The 23,043-nt window shown below is 44.5% G+C and overlaps 1 protein-coding gene across 8 annotated transcripts in view; it reads left to right on the top strand.

Moving 5' to 3' along the window:
• The window catches only part of LOC110512934 (calcium/calmodulin-dependent protein kinase type II delta chain), an 87,929-nt gene extending 66,421 nt beyond the window's left edge, over positions 1-21,508 (top strand). For 4 of the 8 annotated variants that reach the window (XM_036934340.1, XM_036934342.1, XM_036934346.1 and 1 more), the window contains 8 exons: positions 3,166-3,210; positions 4,511-4,559; positions 5,360-5,458; positions 12,630-12,705; positions 15,669-15,763; positions 16,891-16,953; positions 17,589-17,754; positions 19,398-21,508. In XM_036934340.1, the coding sequence (XP_036790235.1) occupies positions 3,166-3,210; positions 4,511-4,559; positions 5,360-5,458; positions 12,630-12,705; positions 15,669-15,763; positions 16,891-16,953; positions 17,589-17,754; positions 19,398-19,401 (597 nt within the window). In that variant the 3' untranslated portion in view covers positions 19,402-21,508. Of the gene's footprint in view, positions 1-3,165; positions 3,211-4,510; positions 4,560-5,359; positions 5,459-12,629; positions 12,706-15,668; positions 15,764-16,890; positions 16,954-17,588; positions 17,759-19,397 lie in introns of those variants that run through there. The other 4 variants (XM_036934344.1, XM_036934345.1, XM_036934343.1 and 1 more) reach the window with 3 other exon arrangements.
• The last annotated feature ends 1,535 nt before the right edge of the window (positions 21,509-23,043 follow it).

Below are 23,043 nucleotides of genomic sequence, written 5' to 3'. Positions count from 1 at the left end.
CTACACCCTCCATACCTCCCTCTACTCCCTCCTCATCACTGGTACATACTACGCCCTCCATACCTCCCTCTACATCACTGGTACATACTACACCCTCCATACCTCCCTCTACTCCCTCCTCATCACTGGTACATACTACACCCTCCATACCTCCCTCCTCATCACTGGTACATACTACACCCTCCATACCTCCCCCTACTCCCTCCTCATCACTGGTACATACTACACCCTCCATACCTCCCTCTACCCCCTCCTCCTCACTGGTACATACTACACCCTCCATACCTCCCTCTACTCCCTCCCCATCACTGGTACATACTACACCCTCCATACCTCCCTCTACTCCCTCCTCATCACTGGTACATACTACACCCTCAATACCTCCCTCTACTCCCTCCTCATCACTGGTACACACTACGCCCTCCATACCTCCCTCCTCATCACTGGTACATACTACATCCTCCATACCTCCCTCTACTCCCTCCTCATCACTGGCACATACTACACCCTCCATACCTCCCTCCTCATCACTGGTACATACTAAACCCTCCATACCTCCCTCTACTCCCTCCTCATCACTGGTACATACTACACCCTCCATACCTCCCTCCTCATCACTGGTACATACTAAACCCTCCATACCTCCCTCTACTCCCTCCTCATCACTGGCACATACTACACCCTCCATACCTCCCTCTACTCCCTCCTCATCACTGGTACATACTACATCCTCCAGACCTCCCTCTACTCCCTCCTCATCACTGGTACATACTACACCCTCCATACCTCCCTCTACTCCCTCCTCATCACTGGTACATACTACACCCTCCATACCTCCCTCCTCATCACTGGTACATAATACACCCTCCATACCTCCCTCTACTCCCTCCTCATCACTGGTACATACTACACCCTCCATACCTCCCTCTACTCCCTCCTCATCACTGGTACATACTACACCCTCCATACCTCCCTCTACTCCCTCCTCATCACTGGTACATACTACACCCTCCATACCTCCCTCTACTCCCTCCTCATCACTGGTACATACTACACCCTCCTCTCATCCCCCCCTTCATCCTCCTCCATACCCCCCTTTACTACTCCCCTCTTTCTCCCTGTGTTGACCTTGCGGTAGGATTTTACCACAGATTGAACAATGAGACAGATATTCCCTCCCTCCCTCCCTCCCTCCCTCCCTCCCTCCCTCCCTCCCTCCCTCCCTCCCTCCCTCCCTCCCTCCCTCCCTCCCTCCCTCCCTCCCTCCCTCCCTCCCTCCCTCCCTCCCTCCCTCCCTCTCTTCCTTCCTTCCTTCTTCCCTCTCTCCATTGTTTCCTTCCTTCCCTCTCTCTCTTCCTTCCTTCCTTCCTTCCTTCCTTCCTTCCCTCTCTCCATTGTTTCCTTCCTTCCTTTCAGCTGAAGGGCCAAAGGATGCTGGCTCCTTAATCTGGTAGTGATGGTCTGATTGGTTGCAACTTGTGCATGGTGTGTGCTGATTCGCTGGCTGTGTTGGTCACATGACTGATGCCCTGCATGACCTCAACATCTCAACATGCCTTTGTTCCCATGATGACACACACATACACAGTTATACATGCACACACACACACAAACACACAAACACACACACACACCACACATACACACACACACTGATGACAGTGTGTAATCTGTCTCAGTGATTACAGCCGAGGATAGCATCCGTCCTGCTAAGACTTGGTACAGTCACACACACACACACACACACACACACACACACACACACACACACACACACACACACAGAGTCACACTCCTCTACCTCCTCCTCCTCTTCCACCTTCTCCTCTACCTCATCCTCCTCCTCCACCTTCTCCTCTACCTCCTCCTCCACCCCCTCCTCTACCTCCTCCTCTACCTCCTCCTCCACCCCCACCTCTACCTCCTCCTCAACCTACTCTACCTCCTCCTCCACCTCCTCCTCTACCTCTACCTCCTGCTCCACCTCCTCCTCCTCCTCCACCACCTCCTCAACCTCAACCTCCTGCTCTACCTCCTCCTCCTCCACCTCAACCTCCTGCTCTACCTCCTCCTCCACCACCTCAACCTCCTGCTCTACCTCCTCCTCCACCTGAACCTCCTGCTCTACCTCCACCTCCTTCTCCTCCTCCTCCACGTCCTGCTCCACCTCCTCCTCCTCCTCAACCTCCTGCTCTAACTCTACCTCCTCCTCTACCTCCTCCTCTACCTCCTCCTCCACCTCCTCCTCCACCTCCTCCTCCTCCTCTACCTCCTCCTCTACCTCCTCCTCCACCTCCTCCTCCACCTCAACCTCCTGCTCTACATCCTCCTCCTCCACCTCAACCTCCTGCTCTACCTCCTCCTCCACCTGAACCTCCTGCTCTACCTCCACCTCCTTCTCCTCCTCCTCCACGTCCTGCTCCACCTCCTCCTCCTCCTCAACCTCCTGCTCTAACTCTACCTCCTCCTCTACCTTCTCTACCTCCTCCTCCACCTCCTCCTCCACCTCAACCTCCTGCTCTACCTCCTCCTCCTCCACCTCAACCTCCTGCTCTACCTCCTCCTCCACCTCAACCTCCTTCTCTACCTCCTCCTCCATCTCAACCTCCTGCTCCACCTCCTCCTCCTCCTCAACCTCCTGCTCTAACTCTACCTCCTCCTCTACCTCCTCCTCTTCCACCTCCTCCACCTCAACCTCCTGTTCTACCTCCACCTCCTCCTCCTCCACGTCCTCCTCCTCCTCCTAAACCTCCTGCTCTAACTCTACCTCCTCCTCCTCCTCCACATCCTGCTCTAACTCCACCTCTTCCTCTACCTCCTCCTCCACCTCCTCCTCCTACTCTACCTCCTGCTCTAACTCTACCTCCTCCTCCACCTCCTCCTCCACCTCCTCCTCTACCTCCACCTCCTGCTCCACCTCCTCCACCACCTACACCTCCTCCTCCACCTCCTCTACCACCTCCTCCTCCTCCTCCACCTCCTCCTCCTCCTCCACCTCAACCTCCTGCTCTACCTCCTCCTCCACCTCAACCTCCTGCTCTACCTCCACCTCTACCTCCTCCTCCACGTCCTCCTCTACATCCTCCTCCACCTCCATCTCCACCTCCTCCTCCCCCACTGCTGTCTCTATCTATTCTGTTTGTATTGTTTCATCTCTCTCCCTAGGAACCCCAGACCACAGTGATCCACAACCCAATAGATGGGAAGAAGGTACAGCACTGACAGAGTGTGTGTTTGTGTGTAATTTTTTTGTGCGTACACATTTCTATACTTTATATTAAATGTATGTAATTCTGTCCTTGAGCTGTTCTGGTCTATTAATGTTCTGTATTATTTCATGTTCTGTGTGGACCCCAGGAAGAGTAGCTGCTGCTATAGAAACAGATAATGATCCTAATAAACCCCAGGAAGAGTAGCTGCTGCTATAGAAACAGATAATGATCCTAATAAACCCCAGGAAGTGTTGCTGCTGCTATAAAAACAGATAATGATCCTAATAAACCCCAGGAAGAGTAGCTGCTGCTATAGAAACAGATAATGGGGATCCTAATAAACGACCATTACACACTGAGTGTACAAAACATGCTCTTTCCCATGACATAGACTGACCCGGTGAATCAAGGTGAAAGCTATGATCCCTTATTGATGTCAGTTGTTAAATCCACTTCAATCAGTGTAGACGAAGGGGAGGGGACAAGTTAAAGAAGGATTTTTAAGCCTTGAGACAATTGAAACATGGATTGTGTGCGAGCCATTCAGAGGATGAATGGGCAAGACAAATGGGGAATGGTAGTAGGTGCCAAGGCGCACCGGTTTGTGTCAAGAACTGCAACGCTGCTGGGTTTTTCCACACTCAACAGTTTCCCGTGTGTATCAAGAATGGTCCACCACCCCCAAAGGACATCCAGCCAACTTTGACACAACTGTGCGTTTGAGTCAACATGGGTCAGCATCACCGTGGAATGCTTTCGACACCTTGTAGAGTCCAGGATGTTCTGAGGACAAAAGGGGGAGGTGCAACTCAATATCAGGAAGGTGTTCCTAATGTTTTGTACACTCAGTGTATATCATTCATTTAAAAGTTACAAAAAATGTTTTATGTAGAAAACGCAGATTGCCCCTTTATTAAAAAGGTAGATAGCTGACAAAACGAGATCTGATTTAAGTATTAGGCAGCGTTTACACAGGTAGCCCAAATCTGATACTCGGTGTACACCAGGCTATAGATCAATCTATACATTCTGATACTCGGTGTACACCAGGCTATAGATCAATCTATACGTTCTGATACTCAGTGTACACCAGGCTATAGATCAATCTATACGTTCTGATACTCAGTGTACACCAGGCTATAGATCAATCTATACGTTCTGATACTCAGTGTACACCAGGCTATAGATCAATCTATACGTTCTGATACTCGGTGTACACCAGGCTATAGATCAATCTATACGATCTGATACTCCGTGTACACCAGGCTATAGATCAATCTATACGTTCTTTCTCCCAGGAGTCTATAGAGAGCACCAACACCACCATCGAGGACGAGGATGTCAAAGGTAGAGACACTTGTCTGTCCCCTTCTCTCTCTCTCTTCATCTTTCTGTCTCTCTCTATCTTTGTGTCTTTCTGTCTCTCGATCTTTGTCTGTCTGTCCCCTTCTCTCTCTATCTTTCTCTGTCCCCTTCTCTCTCTCTCTTCGTCTTTCTGTCTCTCTCTATCTTTGTCTGTCTGTCTGTCTCTCAATCTTTGTCTGTCTGTCCCCTTCTCTCTTTATCTTTATCTCTGTCCCCTTCTCTCTCTCTCTCTTCGTCTTTCTGTCTCTCTCTATCTTTGTCTGTCTGTCCCCTTCTCTCTCTATCTTTATCTCTGTTCCCTTCTCTCTCTCTCTCTTCGTCTTTCTGTCTCTCTCGATCTTTGTCTGTCTGTCCCCTTCTCTCTCTATCTTTATCTCTGTCCCCTTCTCTCTCTCTCTCTTCGTCTTTCTGTCTCTCTCTATCTTTGTCTGTCTGTCCCCTTCTCTCTCTATCTTTATCTCTGTCCCCTTCTCTCTCTCTCTCTTCGTCTTTCTGTCTCTCTCTATCTTTGTCTGGCTGTCGCCCTCTCTCTCCTTCCATCTGTCTTTCAAACCTCTCTTTTCACTCTGACCTTCAGCTACCTTCTCCTCTTCCTCCTCCTCCTCTTTCTTCTCCTTCCCTCTTCCTCTTCTTCCTCCTGATGATTGAGACTCCATATACATTTATTATTAAACACACTTACCTGTTATCTTTTCGTTTCTGTGAATGGAATTATTTTCTACATTTGAAATTCATGTTAACCCCCCCCCACCCCCTACACACACACCTGTCCTCTCTGCCAGTCCTCTGTTTTGGGAACTTGGTGGGTAGTGTGTGGAGCTCTAAGGGTCGTTCAACTCAGTCGTCTGAGCCCAGGCAGACTCCCTCCTCTTCAGGACAGAGTAAGTCCCCTGGCTATGCCCCCCCCCCCCTCGTACCCCAGCCAGTGTCCCACTGGGTCTCTCCTCAACTACTCCGGAGAAACCAGTCCCCCTGTCCACTGTCTCCTGTGTCTCCCCTCAACCACTCCGGAGAAACCAGTCCCCCTGTCCACTGTCTCCTGTGTCTCCCCTCAACCACTCCGGAGAAACCTGTCCCCCTGTCCACTGTCTCCTGTGTCTCCCCTCAACCACTCCGGAGAAACCTGTCCCCCTGTCCACTGTCTCCTGGGTCTCTCCTCAACCACTCCGGAGAAACCTGTCCCCCTGTCCACTGTTTCCTGGGTCTCTCCTCAACCACTCTGGAGAAACCTGTCTCCTGTCCACTGTCTCCTGGGTATCTCCTCAACCACTCCGGAGAAACCTGTCCCCCTGTCCACTGTCTCCTGGGTCTCTCCTCAACCACTCCGGAGAAACCTGTCCCCCTGTCCACTGTCTCCTGGGTCTCTCCTCAACCACTATGGAGAAACCTGTTTCCTGGGTCTCTCCTCAACCACTCTGGAGAAACCTGTGTCCTGCCTCTCCTCAACCACTCTGGAGAAACCTGTGTCCTGCCTCTCCTCAACCACTCTGGAGAAACCTGTCCACTGTCTCCTGGGTCTCCCCTCAACCACTCTGGAGAAACCTGTGTCCTGCCTCTCCTCAACCACTCTGGAGAAACCTGTGTCCTGCCTCTCCTCAACCACTCTGGAGAAACCTGTGTCCTGCCTCTCCTCAGCCTCTCTGGAGGAACCTGTCCACTGTCTCCTGGGCCTCTCCTGAACCACTCTGGAGAAACCTGTCTCCTGTCCTCTGTCTCCTGGGTCTTTCCTCAACCACTCTGGAGAAACCTGTCTCCTGTCCTCTGTCTCCTGGGTCTTTCCACAACCACTCTGGAGAAACCTGTCTCCTGTCCTCTGTCTCCTGGGTCTTTCCTCAACCACTCTGGAGAAACCTGTCTCCTGTCCTCTGTCTCCTGGGTCTTTCCTCAACCACTCTGGAGAAACCTGTCTCCTGTCCACTGTCTCCTGGGTCTCTCCTCAACCACTCTGGAGAAACCTGTTTCCTGTCCTCTGTCTCCTGGGCCTCTCCTCAACCACTCTGGAGAAACCTGTCTCCTGTCCTCTGTCTCCTGGGTCTCTCCTGAACCACTCTGGAGAAACCTGTCTCCTTTCCTCTGTCTCCTGGGCCTTTCCTGAACCACTCTGGAGAAACCTGTCTCCTGTCCTCTGTCTCCTGGGTCTCTCCTGAACCACTCTGGTGAACCTGTCCCCTGCGTCCTGGGTCTCTCCTCAACCACTCTTGAGAAACCTGTCCCCTGTCCAATCTGTACTGGGCGTCCCTTCTACTCCCTCCTCATCAGGCCAGAGTAAGTCCCTTTTTGTTGGGGTAGAGATCATGACTATATCTCCGCCTCTACCTCCCGTCCCCTCTCTTCAGCCATTCTGGAAAAACCTGTCCCTGTTCCTAGTCTCTGTCCCCCTCTACTCCCTCCTTATCAGTCCAGAGTAAGTCCCCTTCTAATTGGGTGGAAACCCTGGCCATGTCTCCTGTACTCCCTGGGCCTCCACTCAACCACTCTGGAGAAACCTGTCTCCTGTCCCTCTGTCATTTCCCCCTGTCCCCTGTCTCTGTCCCCCTGTCCCCTGTCTCATTTCCCCTTGTCCCTGTCCCCTGTCTCTGTCCCCCTGTCCATAAACACGCACAGTATTTCTGGCTGAGCGACTGAGTCAAAGGCCGCATTTCCAGTCTAACAACATTGCAGATGCCTGCAGATCTCACAACACCTGGATGGATATTTAACATATCAGCTAACCACATCACATGATGTAGTAATCTGATGTATTTAAAACATATCAGCTAACCACACCACATGATGTAGTAATCTGATCTATTAACTAACCACACCACATGATGTAGTAATCTGATCTATTAACTAACCACACCACATGATGTAGTAATCTGATGATCTATTAACTAACCACATCACATGATGTAGTAATCTGATCTATTAACTAACCACACCACATGATGTAGTAATCTGATCTATTAACTAACCACACCACATGATGTAGTAATCTGATGATCTATTAACTAACCACACCACATGATGTAGTAATCTGATGATCTATTAACTAACCACACCACATGATGTAGTAATCTGATCTATTAACTAACCACACCACATGATGTAGTAATCTGATGATCTATTAACTAACCACACCACATGATGTAGTAATCTGATCTATTAACTAACCACACCACATGATGTAGTAATCTGATCTATTAACTAACCACATCACATGATGTAGTAATCTGATCTATTAACTAACCACATCACATGATGTAGTAATCTGATGATCTATTAACTAACCACATCACATGATGTAGTAATCTGATCTATTAACTAACCACACCACATGATGTAGTAATCTGATGATCTATTAACTAACCACACCACATGATATAGTAATCTGATCTATTAACTAACCACATCACATGATATAGTAATCTGATCTATTAACTAACCACATCACATGATATAGTAATCTGATCTATTATCTAACCACATCACATGATGTAGTAATCTGATCTATTAACTAACCACACCACATGATGTAGTAATCTGATCTATTAACTAACCACACCACATGATGTAGTAATCTGATCTATTAACTAACCACACCACATGATGTAGTAATCTGATCTATTAACTAACCACATCACATGATGTAGTAATCTGATCTATTAACTAACCACATCACATGATATAGTAATCTGATGATCTATTAACTAACCACATCACATAGTAATCTGATCTATTAACTAACCACACCACATGATGTAGTAATCTGATGATCTATTAACTAACCACATCACATAGTAATCTGATCTATTAACTAACCACATCACATAGTAATCTGATCTATTAACTAACCACATCACATCACATAGTAATCTGATCTATTAACTAATCACCTCACATAGTAATCTGATCTATTAACTAACCACATCACATAGTAATCTGATCTATTAACTAACCACATCACATCACATAGTAATCTGATCTATTAACTAATCACCTCACATAGTAATCTGATCTATTAACTAACCACATCACATGATATAGTAATCTGATGATCTATTAACTAACCACATCACATAGTAATCTGATCTATTAACTAACCACACCACATGATGTAGTAATCTGATGATCTATTAACTAACCACATCACATAGTAATCTGATCTATTAACTAACCACATCACATAGTAATCTGATCTATTAACTAACCACACCACATGATGTAGTAATCTGATCTATTAACTAACCACACCACATGATATAGTAATCTGATGATCTATTAACTAACCACATCACATGATGTAGTAATCTGATCTATTAACTAACCACATCACATGATGTAGTAATCTGATCTATTAACTAACCACATCACATGATGTAGTAATCTGATCTATTAACTAACCACATCACATGATGTAGTAATCTGATCTATTAACTAACCACACCACATGATATAGTAATCTGATGATCTATTAACTAACCACACCACATGATGTAGTAATCTGATCTATTAACTAACCACACCACATGATATAGTAATCTGATCTATTATCTAACCACATCACATGATGTAGTAATCTGATCTATTAACTAACCACATCACATGATGTAGTAATCTGATGATCTATTAACTAACCACATCACATAGTAATCTGATCTATTAACTAACCACACCACATGATGTAGTAATCTGATCTATTAACTAACCACACCACATGATATAGTAATCTGATGATCTATTAACTAACCACATCACATGATGTAGTAATCTGATCTATTAACTAACCACATCACATGATGTAGTAATCTGATCTATTAACTAACCACATCACATGATGTAGTAATCTGATCTATTAACTAACCACATCACATGATGTAGTAATCTGATCTATTAACTAACCACATCACATGATGTAGTAATCTGATCTATTAACTAACCACATCACATGATATAGTAATCTGATCTATTAACTAACCACATCACATGATGTAGTAATCTGATCTATTAACTAACCACATCACATGATATAGTAATCTGATCTATTAACTAACCACACCACATGATGTAGTAATCTGATCTATTAACTAACCACATCACATGATGTAGTAATCTGATCTATTAACTAACCACACCACATGATGTAGTAATCTGATCTATTAACTAACCACATCACATGATGTAGTAATCTGATCTATTAACTAACCACACCACATGATGTAGTAATCTGATCTATTAACTAACCACATCACATGATATAGTAATCTGATCTATTAACTAACCACACCACATGATGTAGTAATCTGATGATCTATTAACTAACCACATCACATGATGTAGTAATCTGATCTATTAACTAACCACATCACATGATGTAGTAATCTGATCTATTAACTAACCACATCACATGATATAGTAATCTGATCTATTAACTAACCACACCACATGATGTAGTAATCTGATGATCTATTAACTAACCACATCACATGATGTAGTAATCTGATCTATTAACTAACCACATCACATGATGTAGTAATCTGATCTATTAACTAACCACATCACATGATGTAGTAATCTGATGATCTATTAACTAACCACATCACATGATGTAGTAATCTGATCTATTAACTAACCACACCACATGATGTAGTAATCTGATCTATTAACTAACCACACCACATGATGTAGTAATCTGATCTATTAACTAACCACACCACATGATGTAGTAATCTGATCTATTAACTAACCACACCACATGATGTAGTAATCTGATCTATTAACTAACCACATCACATAGTAATCTGATGATCTATTAACTAACCACACCACATGATGTAGTAATCTGATGATCTATTAACTAACCACATCACATGATGTAGTAATCTGATGATCTATTAACTAACCACACCACATGATGTAGTAATCTGATCTATTAACTAACCACATCACATGATGTAGTAATCTGATCTATTAACTAACCACACCACATGATGTAGTAATCTGATGATCTATTAACTAACCACACCACATGATGTAGTAATCTGATGATCTATTAACTAACCACATCACATGATATAGTAATCTGATCTATTAACTAACCACATCACATGATGTAGTAATCTGATCTATTAACTAACCACACCACATGATGTAGTAATCTGATCTATTAACTAACCACATCACATGATGTAGTAATCTGATCTATTAACTAACCACATCACATGATGTAGTAATCTGATCTATTAACTAACCACATCACATGATATAGTAATCTGATCTATTAACTAACCACACCACATGATGTAGTAATCTGATCTATTAACTAACCACACCACATGATGTAGTAATCTGATCTATTAACTAACCACATCACATGATATAGTAATCTGATGATCTATTAACTAACCACACCACATAGTAATCTGATCTATTAACTAACCACATCACATGATGTAGTGATCTGATCTATTAACTAACCACATCACATAGTAATCTGATCTATTAACTAACCACATCACATGATGTAGTAATCTGATGATCTATTAACTAACCACATCACATGATGTAGTAATCTGATCTATTAACTAACCACATCACATGATGTAGTAATCTGATGATCTATTAACTAACCACATCACATGATGTAGTAATCTGATGATCTATTAACTAACCACATCACATGATGTAGTAATCTGATCTATTAACTAACCACACCACATGATGTAGTAATCTGATCTATTAACTAACCACACCACATGATGTAGTAATCTGATCTATTAACTAACCACATCACATGATGTAGTAATCTGATCTATTAACTAACCACACCACATGATGTAGTAATCTGATCTATTAACTAACCACATCACATGATATAGTAATCTGATCTATTAACTAACCACATCACATGATGTAGTAATCTGATCTATTAACTAACCACACCACATGATGTAGTAATCTGATCTATTAACTAATCACACCACATGATGTAGTAATCTGATCTATTAACTAACCACACCACATGATGTAGTGATCTGATCTATTAACTAACCACATCACATAGTAATCTGATCTATTAACTAACCACACCACATGATGTAGTAATCTGATCTATTAACTAACCACACCACATGATGTAGTAATCTGATGATCTATTAACTAACCACACCACATGATGTAGTAATCTGATCTATTAACTAATCACATCACATGATGTAGTAATCTGATGATCTATTAACTAACCACACCACATGATGTAGTAATCTGATCTATTAACTAACCACATCACATGATGTAGTAATCTGATGATCTATTAACTAACCACACCACATGATGTAGTAATCTGATCTATTAACTAACCACATCACATGATGTAGTGATCTGATCTATTAACTAACCACACCACATGATGTAGTAATCTGATCTATTAACTAACCACACCACATGATGTAGTAATCTGATCTATTAACTAACCACACCACATGATATAGTAATCTGATCTATTAACTAACCACATCACATGATATAGTAATCTGATGATCTATTAACTAACCACATCACATGATGTAGTAATCTGATCTATTAACTAACCACATCACATGATATAGTAATCTGATCTATTAACTAACCACATCACATGATGTAGTAATCTGATCTATTAACTAACCACATCACATGATATAGTAATCTGATCTATTAACTAACCACATCACATGATGTAGTAATCTGATCTATTAACTAACCACATCACATGATGTAGTAATCTGATCTATTAACTAACCACATCACATGATATAGTAATCTGATCTATTAACTAACCACACCACATGATATAGTAATCTGATCTATTATCTAACCACATCACATGATGTAGTAATCTGATGATCTATTTAACATATCAACTAACCACATCACATGATGTAGTAATCTGATGATCTATTTAACAGCCGTGATTTAATGTATGTCAGATTGTGTTGTTGGACTAATGTTGACCTGAGGTTGTGGTGACGTTGTGGTGAGATTGTGGTGATGTTGTGGTCATGTTGTGGTCATGTTGTGTTTGTGTGTTTCCAGCTCGGAAGCAGGAAATTATCAAAGTCACAGAGCAGCTGATCGAATCCATCAACAACGGAGACTTCGAGGCCTACGCGTGAGTCCTGCTCTGTCTGTGTGTGTTTAGGGCTAGCACTACGCGTGAGTCCTGCTCTGTCTGTGTGTGTTTAGGGCTAGCACTACGCGTGAGTCCTGCTCTGTCTGTGTGTGTTTAGGGCTAGCACTACGCGTGAGTCCTGCTCTGTCTGTGTGTGTTTAGGGCTAGCACTACGCGTGAGTCCTGCTCTGTCTGTGTGTGTTTAGGGCTAGCACTACACGTGAGTCCTGCTCTGTCCGTGTGTGTTTAGGGCTAGCACTACGCGTGAGTCCTGCTCTGTCTGTGTGTGTTTAGGGCTAGCACTACGCGTGAGTCCTGCTCTGTCTGTGTGTGTTTAGGGCTAGCACTACGCGTGAGTCCTGCTCTGTCTGTGTGTGTTTAGGGCTAGCACTACACGTGAGTCCTGCTCTGTCTGTGTGTGTTTAGGGCTAGCACTACGCGTGAGTCCTTCTCTGTCTGTGTGTGTTTAGGGCTAGCACTACACGTGAGTCCTACTCTATCTGTGTGTGTTTAGGGCTAGCACTACGCGTGAGTCCTGCTCTGTCTGAGTGTGTTTAGGGCTAGCACTACGCGTGAGTCCTGCTCTGTCTGTGTGTGTTTAGGGCTAGCACTACGCGTGAGTCCTTCTCTGTCTGTGTGTGTTTAGGGCTAGCACTACACGTGAGTCCTGCTCTGTCTGTGTGTGTTTAGGGCTAGCACTACGCGTGAGTCCTGCTCTGTCTGTGTGTGTTTAGGGCTAGCACTACACGTGAGTCCTGCTCTGTCTGTGTGTGTTTAGGGCTAGCACTACACGTGAGTCCTGCTCTGTCTGTGTGTGTTTAGGGCTAGCACTACGCGTGAGTCCTGCTCTGTGTGTGCGTGTTTAGGGCTAGCACTACACGTGAGTCCTGCTCTGTCTGTGTGTGTTTAGGGCTAGCACTACGCGTGAGTCCTGCTCTGTCTGTGTGTGTTTAGGGCTAGCACTACGCGTGAGTCCTGCTCTGTCTGTGTGTGTTTAGGGCTAGCACTACGCGTGAGTCCTTCTCTGTCTGTGTGTGTTTAGGGCTAGCACTACGCGTGAGTCCTGCTCTGTCTGTGTGTGTTTAGGGCTAGCACTACGCGTGAGTCCTGCTCTGTCTGTGTGTGTTTAGGGCTAGCACTACGCGTGAGTCCTGCTCTGTCTGTGTGTGCGTGTTTAGGGCTAGCACTACGCGTGAGTCCTGGTCTGTCTCTGTGTGTTTAGGGCTAGCATTACGCGTGAGTCCTGCTCTGTCTCTGTGTGTTTAGGGCTAGCATTACGCGTGAGTCCTGCTCTGTCTGTGTGTGTTTAGGGCTAGCACTACGCGTGAGTCCTGCTCTGTCTGTGTGTGTTTAGGGCTAGCACTACGTGTGAGTCCTGCTCTGTCTGTGTGTGTTTAGGGCTAGCACTACGCGTGAGTCCTGCTCTGTCTGTGTGTGTTTAGGGCTAGCAATACGCGTGAGTCCTTCTCTGTCTGTGTGTGTTTAGGTCTAGCACTACACGTGAGCCCTGCTCTGTCTATGTGTGTTTAGGGCTAGCACTACGCGTGATTCCTGCTCTGTCCGTGTGTGTTTAGGGCTAGCACTACGCGTGAGTCCTGCTCTGTCTGTGTGTGTTTAGGGCTAGCACTACGCGTGAGTCCTGCTCTGTCTGTGTGTGTTTAGGGCTAGCACTAGGCGTGAGTCCTGCTCTGTCTGTGTGTGTTTAGGGCTAGCACTACGTGTGAGTCCTGCTCTGTCTGTGTGTGTTTAGGGCTAGCAATACACGTGAGTCCTGCTCTGTCTCTGTGTGTTTAGGGTTAGGATGTGTGTGTGTGTGTGAGGTGTGTGTGTTTAGGGCTAGGATGTGTGTGTGGTGAGGTGTGTGTGTTTAGGGCTAGGTCGTGTGTGTGTGTGTGTATGTGTGTGTGTGTGTGTTTAGGGCTAGGACATGTGTGTGTGTTTAGGGCTGGGATGTGTGTGTGAGGTGTGTGTGTGTGTGTTTAGGGCTAGGATGTGTGTGTGAGGTGTGTGTTTAGGGCTATGATGTGTGTGTGTGTGAGGTGTGTGTGTGTGTGTGTTTAGGGCTTGTGTGTATGTGTGTGTGTGTGCGTGTGTGTGTGTGTGTGTGTGTGTGTGTGTGTGTGTGTGTGTGTTACTCTGGTTCTTAGGGATTGTTGTTCCACCACATTGCAGCTGACTGATCTCCTACAAATCACTATTATTGTGTTACTCTGGTCACTAGTAGTTCACTATATAGGGAATAGGGCCCTGGTCACTAGTAGTTCACTATATAGGGAATAGGGATCTGGTCACTAGTAGTTCACTATATAGGGAATAGGGCTCTGGTCACTAGTAGTTCACTATATAGGGAATAGGGCCCTGGTCACTAGTAGTTCACTATATAGGGAATAGGGATCTGGTCACTAGTAGGTCACGATTTAGGGAATAGGGATCTGGTCACTAGTAGTTCACTATATAGGGAATATGGCCCTGGTCACTAGTAGTTCACTATATAGGGAATAGGGCTCTGGTCACTAGTAGTTCACTATATAGGGAATAGGGTTCTGGTCACTAGTAGTTCACTTTTTAGGGAATAGGGCTCTGGTCACTATATAGGGAATAGGGATCTGGTCACTAGTAGTTCACAATATAGGGAATAGGGCTCTGGTCACTAGTAGTTCACTATATAGGGAATAAGGCTCTGGTCACTAGTAGTTCACTATATAGGGAATAGGGCTCTGGTCACTATATAGGGAATAGGGATCTGGTCACTAGTAGTTCACAATATAGGGAATAGGGATCTGGTCACTAGTAGTTCACTATATAGGGAATAGGGCTCTGGTCACTAGTAGGTCACTATATAGGGAATAGGGATCTGGTAACAAGTAGTTCACTATATAGGGAATAGGGTTCTGGTCACTAGTAGTTCACTATATAAGGAATAGGGTGCCATATGGGACTCAGTCTGTGTTTGTTTCCAACAGGAAGATCTGTGATCCTGGTCTGACGTCGTTTGAACCAGAAGCTCTGGGGAACCTTGTAGAGGGACATGACTTCCATCGCTTCTACTTCGACAACGGTAACACATCCATCAGTCATTCAGAAGATACAGTTATTGATTAGTAGAGGTATTGATTAGTAGAGGTATTGATTAGTAGAGGTATTGATCAACTATTTATTAGTGTAAGTATCGATCAGCTATCGATTAGTAGTTATTGATCAGCTATTGATTAGTAGGGGTATTGATCAGCAACTTTTGATTAGTAGGGGTATTGATCAGCAACTTTTGATTAGTAGAGGTATTGATTAGTAGAGGTATGATCAGCTATTGATTAGTAGGGGTATTGATCAGCAACTTTTGATCAGTAGGGGTATTGATCCGTTATTGATTAGCAGAGATATTGATCAGCTATTGATTAGTTGTGGTATTGATCAGCTATTGATTCGTAGGGGTATTGATCAGCTATTGATTAGTAGAGGTATGATCAGCTTTTGATTAGTATAGATATTGATCAGCTATTAATTAGAGGTATTGATCAGCTATTGAGTAGTATGTATTGATTAGTAGAGGTATTGATTAGTAGAGGTATTGATTAGCAATTCATTAGTAGAGGTGTTGATCAGCTATGGATTAGTAGAGGTATTGTTTAGTAGAAGTATTGATTAGCTATTGATTAATAGAGGTATTGTTTAGTAGAAGTATTGATTAGTAGAGGTATTGATTAGCTATGGATTAGTATAGGAATGAATTATTAGAGATATTGATTTGCTATTGATTACTATAGGTATTGATTAGCTATTTATTCATAGTATTCATTAGTAGAGGTAATGATTAGAATTGGTATTGATTAGCAGATGTATTGATTAGTAAAGGTATTGATTAGTAGAGGTATTGATTAGCTATTGATTAGCAGAGGTATTGATCAGCTATGGATTAGTAGATGTATTGATTGGTAGAATGTATGAATCAGATATTGATTTGTAGTTATTGATTAGCTATTGATGAATAGTTATATCCGTTTGTGTCTGTTACTGAGAATTACAACTCCCACTAGCTAAGGCCTGTCTGTCTCTCTCTCCATCTCCCTCGTCCTCGCCCTTCTCTTTCCAGCCCTGTTTGCGTCTGTTACTGAGAACTACAACTCCCACTAGCTAAGGCCTGTCTGTCTCTCTCTCCATCTCCCTCGCCCCCCCCCCTCTTTCCAGCCCTGTCTAAAGGTAGCAAGCCGGTGCACACCATCCTCCTCAACCCTCACGTCCATCTGATAGGTAGGAAATCAGCCATTTCTAATTATTATAACAATAATATTATGATATATGTGCCATTTAGCAGACGCTTTTACCAAAAACAACTTAGATTAATGTGTGCATATATTTTCCATATGGGTGGCCCTGGGAATTGAACCCACTATCCTGGTATTGCAAGCACCATGATTTACCAACTGAACATTATGTTGATTTATCTGGGCTATGTTTTATGTAATCTTGTTTCTGGTTGGTATTCAATTATATGTACATATCAATTCCAGTCAGAAACTAGACCAGATGCAAATGTCCCATTCCAAATTGTCCTGAAGCATTGAAGTGAACATTGGAAAGGGAATTCCGGTGTACTTCCTGGATTGAATCAAGATGGACGCCAATCCCCCTGGTACTTATGGTGCGGCAGGGTAGCCTAGTGGTTAGAGTGTTGGACTAGTAACCGCAAGGTACAAATCTGTCGTTCTAGCCCTGAACAGGCAGTTAACCCACTGTTCCTAGGCCGTCATTGAAAATAAGAATTTGTTCTTAACTAACTTGCCTAGTTAAATAAAGGTAAAATAAAGGTTAAAAATTATGTACAATGTGTTTTATGATGTTGACGTGAAACAAGGAGAGGTGAACTAATGAGAAGGTCTATCTAGCGGAGAACGCTGCGTGCATCGCCTACATCCGCCTGAGCCAGTACATGGACGCGGGGGGGATGCCTCGCACCATGCAGTCTGAGGAGACCCGCGTCTGGCATCGCAGAGAGGGAAAGTGGCAGAACATACACTTCCACCGCTCAGGCTCGCCCAGCGTACCATCCCAGTAAGAAACATACGTTAATCAATGAATTCATGTATTAATTATAGCGATTATAAATACACCGATATCACAACATTCACTTCCACCACTCTGTAGTGTCCAGTGTAGACTACCTTCCCAGTCTCTAGTGTTCAGTGTAGACTACCTTCTCAGTCTGTAGTGTCCAGTGTAGACTACCTAGCCAGTCTCTAGTGTCCATTCTAGACTACCTTCCCAGTCTGTAGTGTCCAGTGTAGACTACCTTCTCAGTCTGTAGAGTCCACTGTAGACTACCTTCCCAGTCTCTAGTGTCCATTCTAGACTACCTTCCCAGTCTGTAGTGTCCAGTGTAGACTACCTTCCCAGTCTGTAGTGTTCAGTGTAGACTACCTTCTCAGTCTGTAGTGTCCAGTCTAGACTACCTTCTCAGTCTGTAGTGTCCAGTCTAGACTACCTTCCCAGTCTGTAGTGTCCAGTCTAGACTACCTTCCCAGTCTCTAGTGTTCAGTGTAGACTACCTTCCCAGTCTCTAGTGTCCAGTGTAGACTACCTTCCCAGTCTCTTGTGTCCAGTCTAGACTACCTTCCCAGTCTGTAGTGTCCAGTGTAGACCACCTTCCCAGTCTGTAGTGTCCAGTGTAGACTACCTTCCCAGTCTGTAGTGTCCAGTCTAGACTACCTTCTCAGTCTCTAGTGCCCAGTGTACACTACCTTCTCAGTCTCTACTGTCCAGTCTAGACTACCTTCCCAGTCTGTAGTGTCCAGTGTAGACTACCTTCCCAGTCTGTAGTGTCCAGTCTAGACTACCTTCCCAGTCTCTAGTGTCCAGTCTAGACTACCTTCCCAGTCTCTAGTGTCCAGTCTAGACTACCTTCCCAGTTTCTAGTGTCCAGTCTAGACTACCTTCCCAGTCTGTAGTGTCCATTTTAGACTACCTTCCCAGTCTGTAGTGTCCATTCTAGACTACCTTCTCAGTCTGTAGTGTCCAGTCTAGACTACCTTCCCAGTCTCTAGTGCCCAGTCTAGACTACCTTCCCAGTTTCTAGTGTCCAGTCTAGACTACCTTCCCAGTCTGTAGTGTCCATTTTAGACTACCTTCCCAGTCTGTAGTGTCCATTCTAGACTACTTTCTCAGTCTGTAGTGTCCAGTCTAGACTACCTTCCCAGTCTCTAGTCTCCAGTCTAGACTACCTTCCCAGTCTGTAGTGTCCCGTGTAGACTACCTTCCCAGAAAATTGTCTAGTGGTGCAATAACTAATCTCCACCACAGGAGGGCGCCACGTCCACGCTTACCATGCTACTGTAATGGTTAGTATAATGTTTCCTCATCCTGGTACTGGGGACATTGTAGTTGTTGCCCTCGCATTAACACACCTGATTTAACTAATCAACTCATCAAGCCTTTGATTATTTGATGCAGGTGTGTAGTGTTACGGTAACAACTACGATGTTCACCTCTTGGGGTTCCCAGGACCAGGATGAAAGAAACACTGGGGTAGAGTCGACTCTACCTCTCCCACTCTAGTCTAAAACAACCTCTACCGGCGGACCCTGACTACACGGATATCGCTCTGTTTCTGGGTTGAATCTCATTTCCTTTTTCCCCTGTGTGTGTGTGTGTGTGTGTGTGTGTGTCTGTGTCTCCTTCTCTGTGTGTGTATTTTACAGTTAATGGAATATCAAGCTTCAGTCTAAACTCCCAAGACAGGCAACAATCAACAAGCCAACCCGTGTTCTCCATTTAACCTCTAACCCCCTGAACCCCTCTGTATGGACATGACATCACACGGGAAAAGGAAATCAACCCTAAAAGGTCGTCGCCTAGAGTGTGTCCCTAAATGGCACCCTTTTTCCCTACATAGGGCCCACGGGCTCTGGTCTAAAGTAGTGCCCTACATAGGGAATAGAGCTCTGGTCTAAAGTAGTGCACTATATAGGGAATAGGGTTTTGTTTGGGACTCAACCCCCCCCCCCCCCCCCCCCCTAGAGCAGCCTGCAGCAGACCATGGCCGTTATCCACTGGAGCATATTACCTGACATTTGGTTATCTGGTTTTTAAACTGTTTTTGGTGCATTTTAAATGTATAGAGATGTTTAAAAATCTACTGCTGTCACTCCTCCCATTTTGAACTTGTATTTGTACGTGTGTTTTAAGTGTTGCAATACGAAATATTTAAAGATCAGAATGTTAAAATCGAGCTTGCTTTTGTTCTGGTGAAATGTATATATATCTTGTGATTGTTGATAAAAAACAAATTAAATAAAATAAACATTAAATTGCTATATCATAGGAGTTTTAAGACTTTTCGTAAAAATTATGTATGTAAGTTTATGTTTACGTTGAGCACTTGCTAATGTTTGGTTGAGCTAGTTGCTAATGTTTGGTTGAGCTAGTTGCTAATGTTTTGTTGAGCTCGTTGCTAATGTTTGGTTGAGCTAGGTGCTAATGTTTGGTTGAGCTAGTTGCTAATGTTTGGTTGAGCTAGGTGCTAATGTTTGGTTGAGCTAGTTGCTAATGTTTTGTTGAGCTCGTTGCTAATGTTTGGTTGAGCTAGGTGCTAATGTTTGGTTGAGCTAGTTGCTAATGTTTTGTTGAGCTAGTTGCTAATGTTTTGTTGAGCTAGGTGCTAATGTTTGGTTGAGCTAGTTGCTAATGTTTTGTTGAGCTAGGTCCTAATGTTTGGTTGAGCTAGTTGCTAATGTTTTGATGAGCTAGGTGCTAATGTTTTTTTGAGCTAGGTACTAATGTTTGGTTGAGCTAGGTGCTAATGTTTGGTTGAGCTAGTTGCTAATGTTTTGTAGTGCTAGGTGCTAATGTTTGGTTGAGCTCGTTGCTAATGTTTTGTTGCGCTAGGTGCTAATGTTTTGTTGAGCTAGGTGCTAATGTTTGGTTGAGCTCGTTGCTAATGTTTGGTTGAGCTCGTTGTTCATGTTTGAGTTATTGGGTTTGGACATTATGTACCCCTTATTTAACTCATAGGATTGCAAAATTCCCAGGTTTTCCAGAAATCCTGGATGGAAGAGTCCCAGAATCAGGAGAAAACAAGCAGGAAATCCGGAACCCTCCAACCAGGATTCCTGGAAAACCTGGACATTTTGGGAACATTACCAGAATTTTGCAACCCAACGCCCAACCCTGGTCGAAAGTAGTGCACTATATAGGGAATAGGGCCCTGGTCTAAAGTAGTGCACTATATGGGGAATAGGGTGCTAGTTGGGATGTAACCAGTGAGATGTGTTTGTTTGCCTTTATAACAGATGGCCTCATTATGCCATTATGAGAAATAAAGACCACATTGGTAGGTATGCATGGGGGCGGGGTTAACGGGAGTATGAATATATTATAATAATGAGAATATCTTGTTTATGTGTGAATCACTGAGATGTTTGTTGATAATGATGTTGAACATCGGTCCTGTCTGTCCGTCCTGTTCTCTTCAACCAGTCCTCATATCTGTCCTTCCTGTTCTCTTCAACCAGTCCTATTGTCTGTCCTTCCTGTTCTCTTCAACCAGTCCTATTGTCTGTCCTTCCTGTTTTCGTCAACCAGTCCTCATGTCTGTCCTTCCTGTTCTCTTCAACCGGTCCTATTGTCTATCCTTCCTGTTGTCTTCAACCAGTCCTCATGTCTGTCCTTCCTGTTCCCTTCAACCAGTCCTCTTGTCTGTCCTTCCTGTTCTCTTCAACCAGTCCGCTTGTCTGTCCTTCCTGTTGTCTTCAACCAGTCCTCATGTCCTTATTTTTAAGGTGTACACAATAAAGACGCATTGTGTTCAAGACAGGCATTGTGATCTTCCTGGTAGTCAGACAAGCATTGTGATCAGATAGCTGTAAGTATAGACAGATGTGGACAGAGAAGCCATTTTTAATCATCATTATACCTCTAAAGTCATTGAAAGGTGGCACCATTGAAGTATGGCACCAATGTCTTCAAATTAAGAAATACATATTATTTTGAAAGAATATCTACCTGCTGTACCCAACACACATGCACACACACTTGGAGAGGCTGGAGAAGCGATCTGTCAGTGATCACTAGACTCCATGGACTTGTTGGAAAGGTGGCATCCTATGATCGTGCCACGTTGAAAGTCACTGGCCATTCGTCTGCCAATGTTTGTCTATGGAGATTGCATGGCTGTGTGCTCGATTTTATACACCTGTCAGCAACGGGTATGGCTGAAATAGCCCGATTCCACTCATTTGAACGGCTGTCCACATACTTTTTGTATACATAGTGTAGGTGACCCCCTTCACCTTGAGAAACCCAATGAGGTGTGCAGCGTTGTAGGATCCAAATGATGGCCTAAGTCCTACCACACCATCTCCATAGATATCTTCATGTGCGCAGCTGTCCCCCCCCCCCCCCCCCCCCCCCCGCCCCCCACGTTGTCCAGGCATTTGAACGGTCGCCCGTTGTGCCGATGAGGTTCCGCCCACGGCGACCAAGTTCTGTCCAGGTTGAAGCCTGCTTCAGCACCAAGCACCAGAACCCTCTGAAAATATATATTTTGGGTTAGTTATTTTTTTACAGTATAGTTCCAGTGTAATATTGTGAAGTATCACGTGCATTAATAGTAACAGTTATACAGTATATAGTGCTGTACCCTGAACATACTCCACCTGCAGTTGTTTCACCCGGTCGTTGTTTCTCTCAAAAGGCACCAGGTAAATTAGTTTCATAGATGCCTGCTGCCTCTTCTAAAGGCAGGGTGATTGTTTGGTAGGCTGATGGATACCACATTGGGAAAAAGGGTGTCATCGTTCTCCTCAATGGCCTGCTTTAGTTAAGACAGCCGTATGGCATTCCTGACCCTCGCCTTTTTTCCCCACCACTGCCCACTCCTGCCGATTGGTCAACACACGACCACGCCCACCACCGTTGGGGTCTTCTGTTCATTCTGGATAAAACCATAAAGGGCAGGTAATCAAGGAGGTGATGGAGTCCAGGTGAGTGTCATTATGCGCATTACGCTGGTGACCGGTGTACGCCCTAACGTGCAGCCTGGTGACCTAGAGGCCCGAGAGGCAGCACATGTGACAGTACCCCCTCCCTGAGGCGCGCCTCCAGCCGCAGGACGCCCGACCAAGGTCACCTATGCTAAGGCGCGGGAACCTGTCGATCCGGCTGAGGAGTGAGAGCCTGATGAGCCGACTGACATCTCCCCGGTTGCCTCGGCTGAGGCACGGGAGCCTATTGAACCCTCTGTGGCACGGGAGCCTATTGAACCCTCTGTGGCACGGGAGCCTATTGAACCCTCTGTGGCACGGGAGCCTATTGAACCCTCTGTGGCACGGGAGCCTATTGAACCCT

Source organism: Oncorhynchus mykiss, chromosome 10 (assembly GCF_013265735.2).
Source record: "Oncorhynchus mykiss isolate Arlee chromosome 10, USDA_OmykA_1.1, whole genome shotgun sequence".
In the NCBI taxonomy this organism is placed as follows: Eukaryota; Metazoa; Chordata; class Actinopteri; order Salmoniformes; family Salmonidae; genus Oncorhynchus; species Oncorhynchus mykiss.
This window is presented reverse-complemented; position numbering and strand designations above follow the sequence as displayed.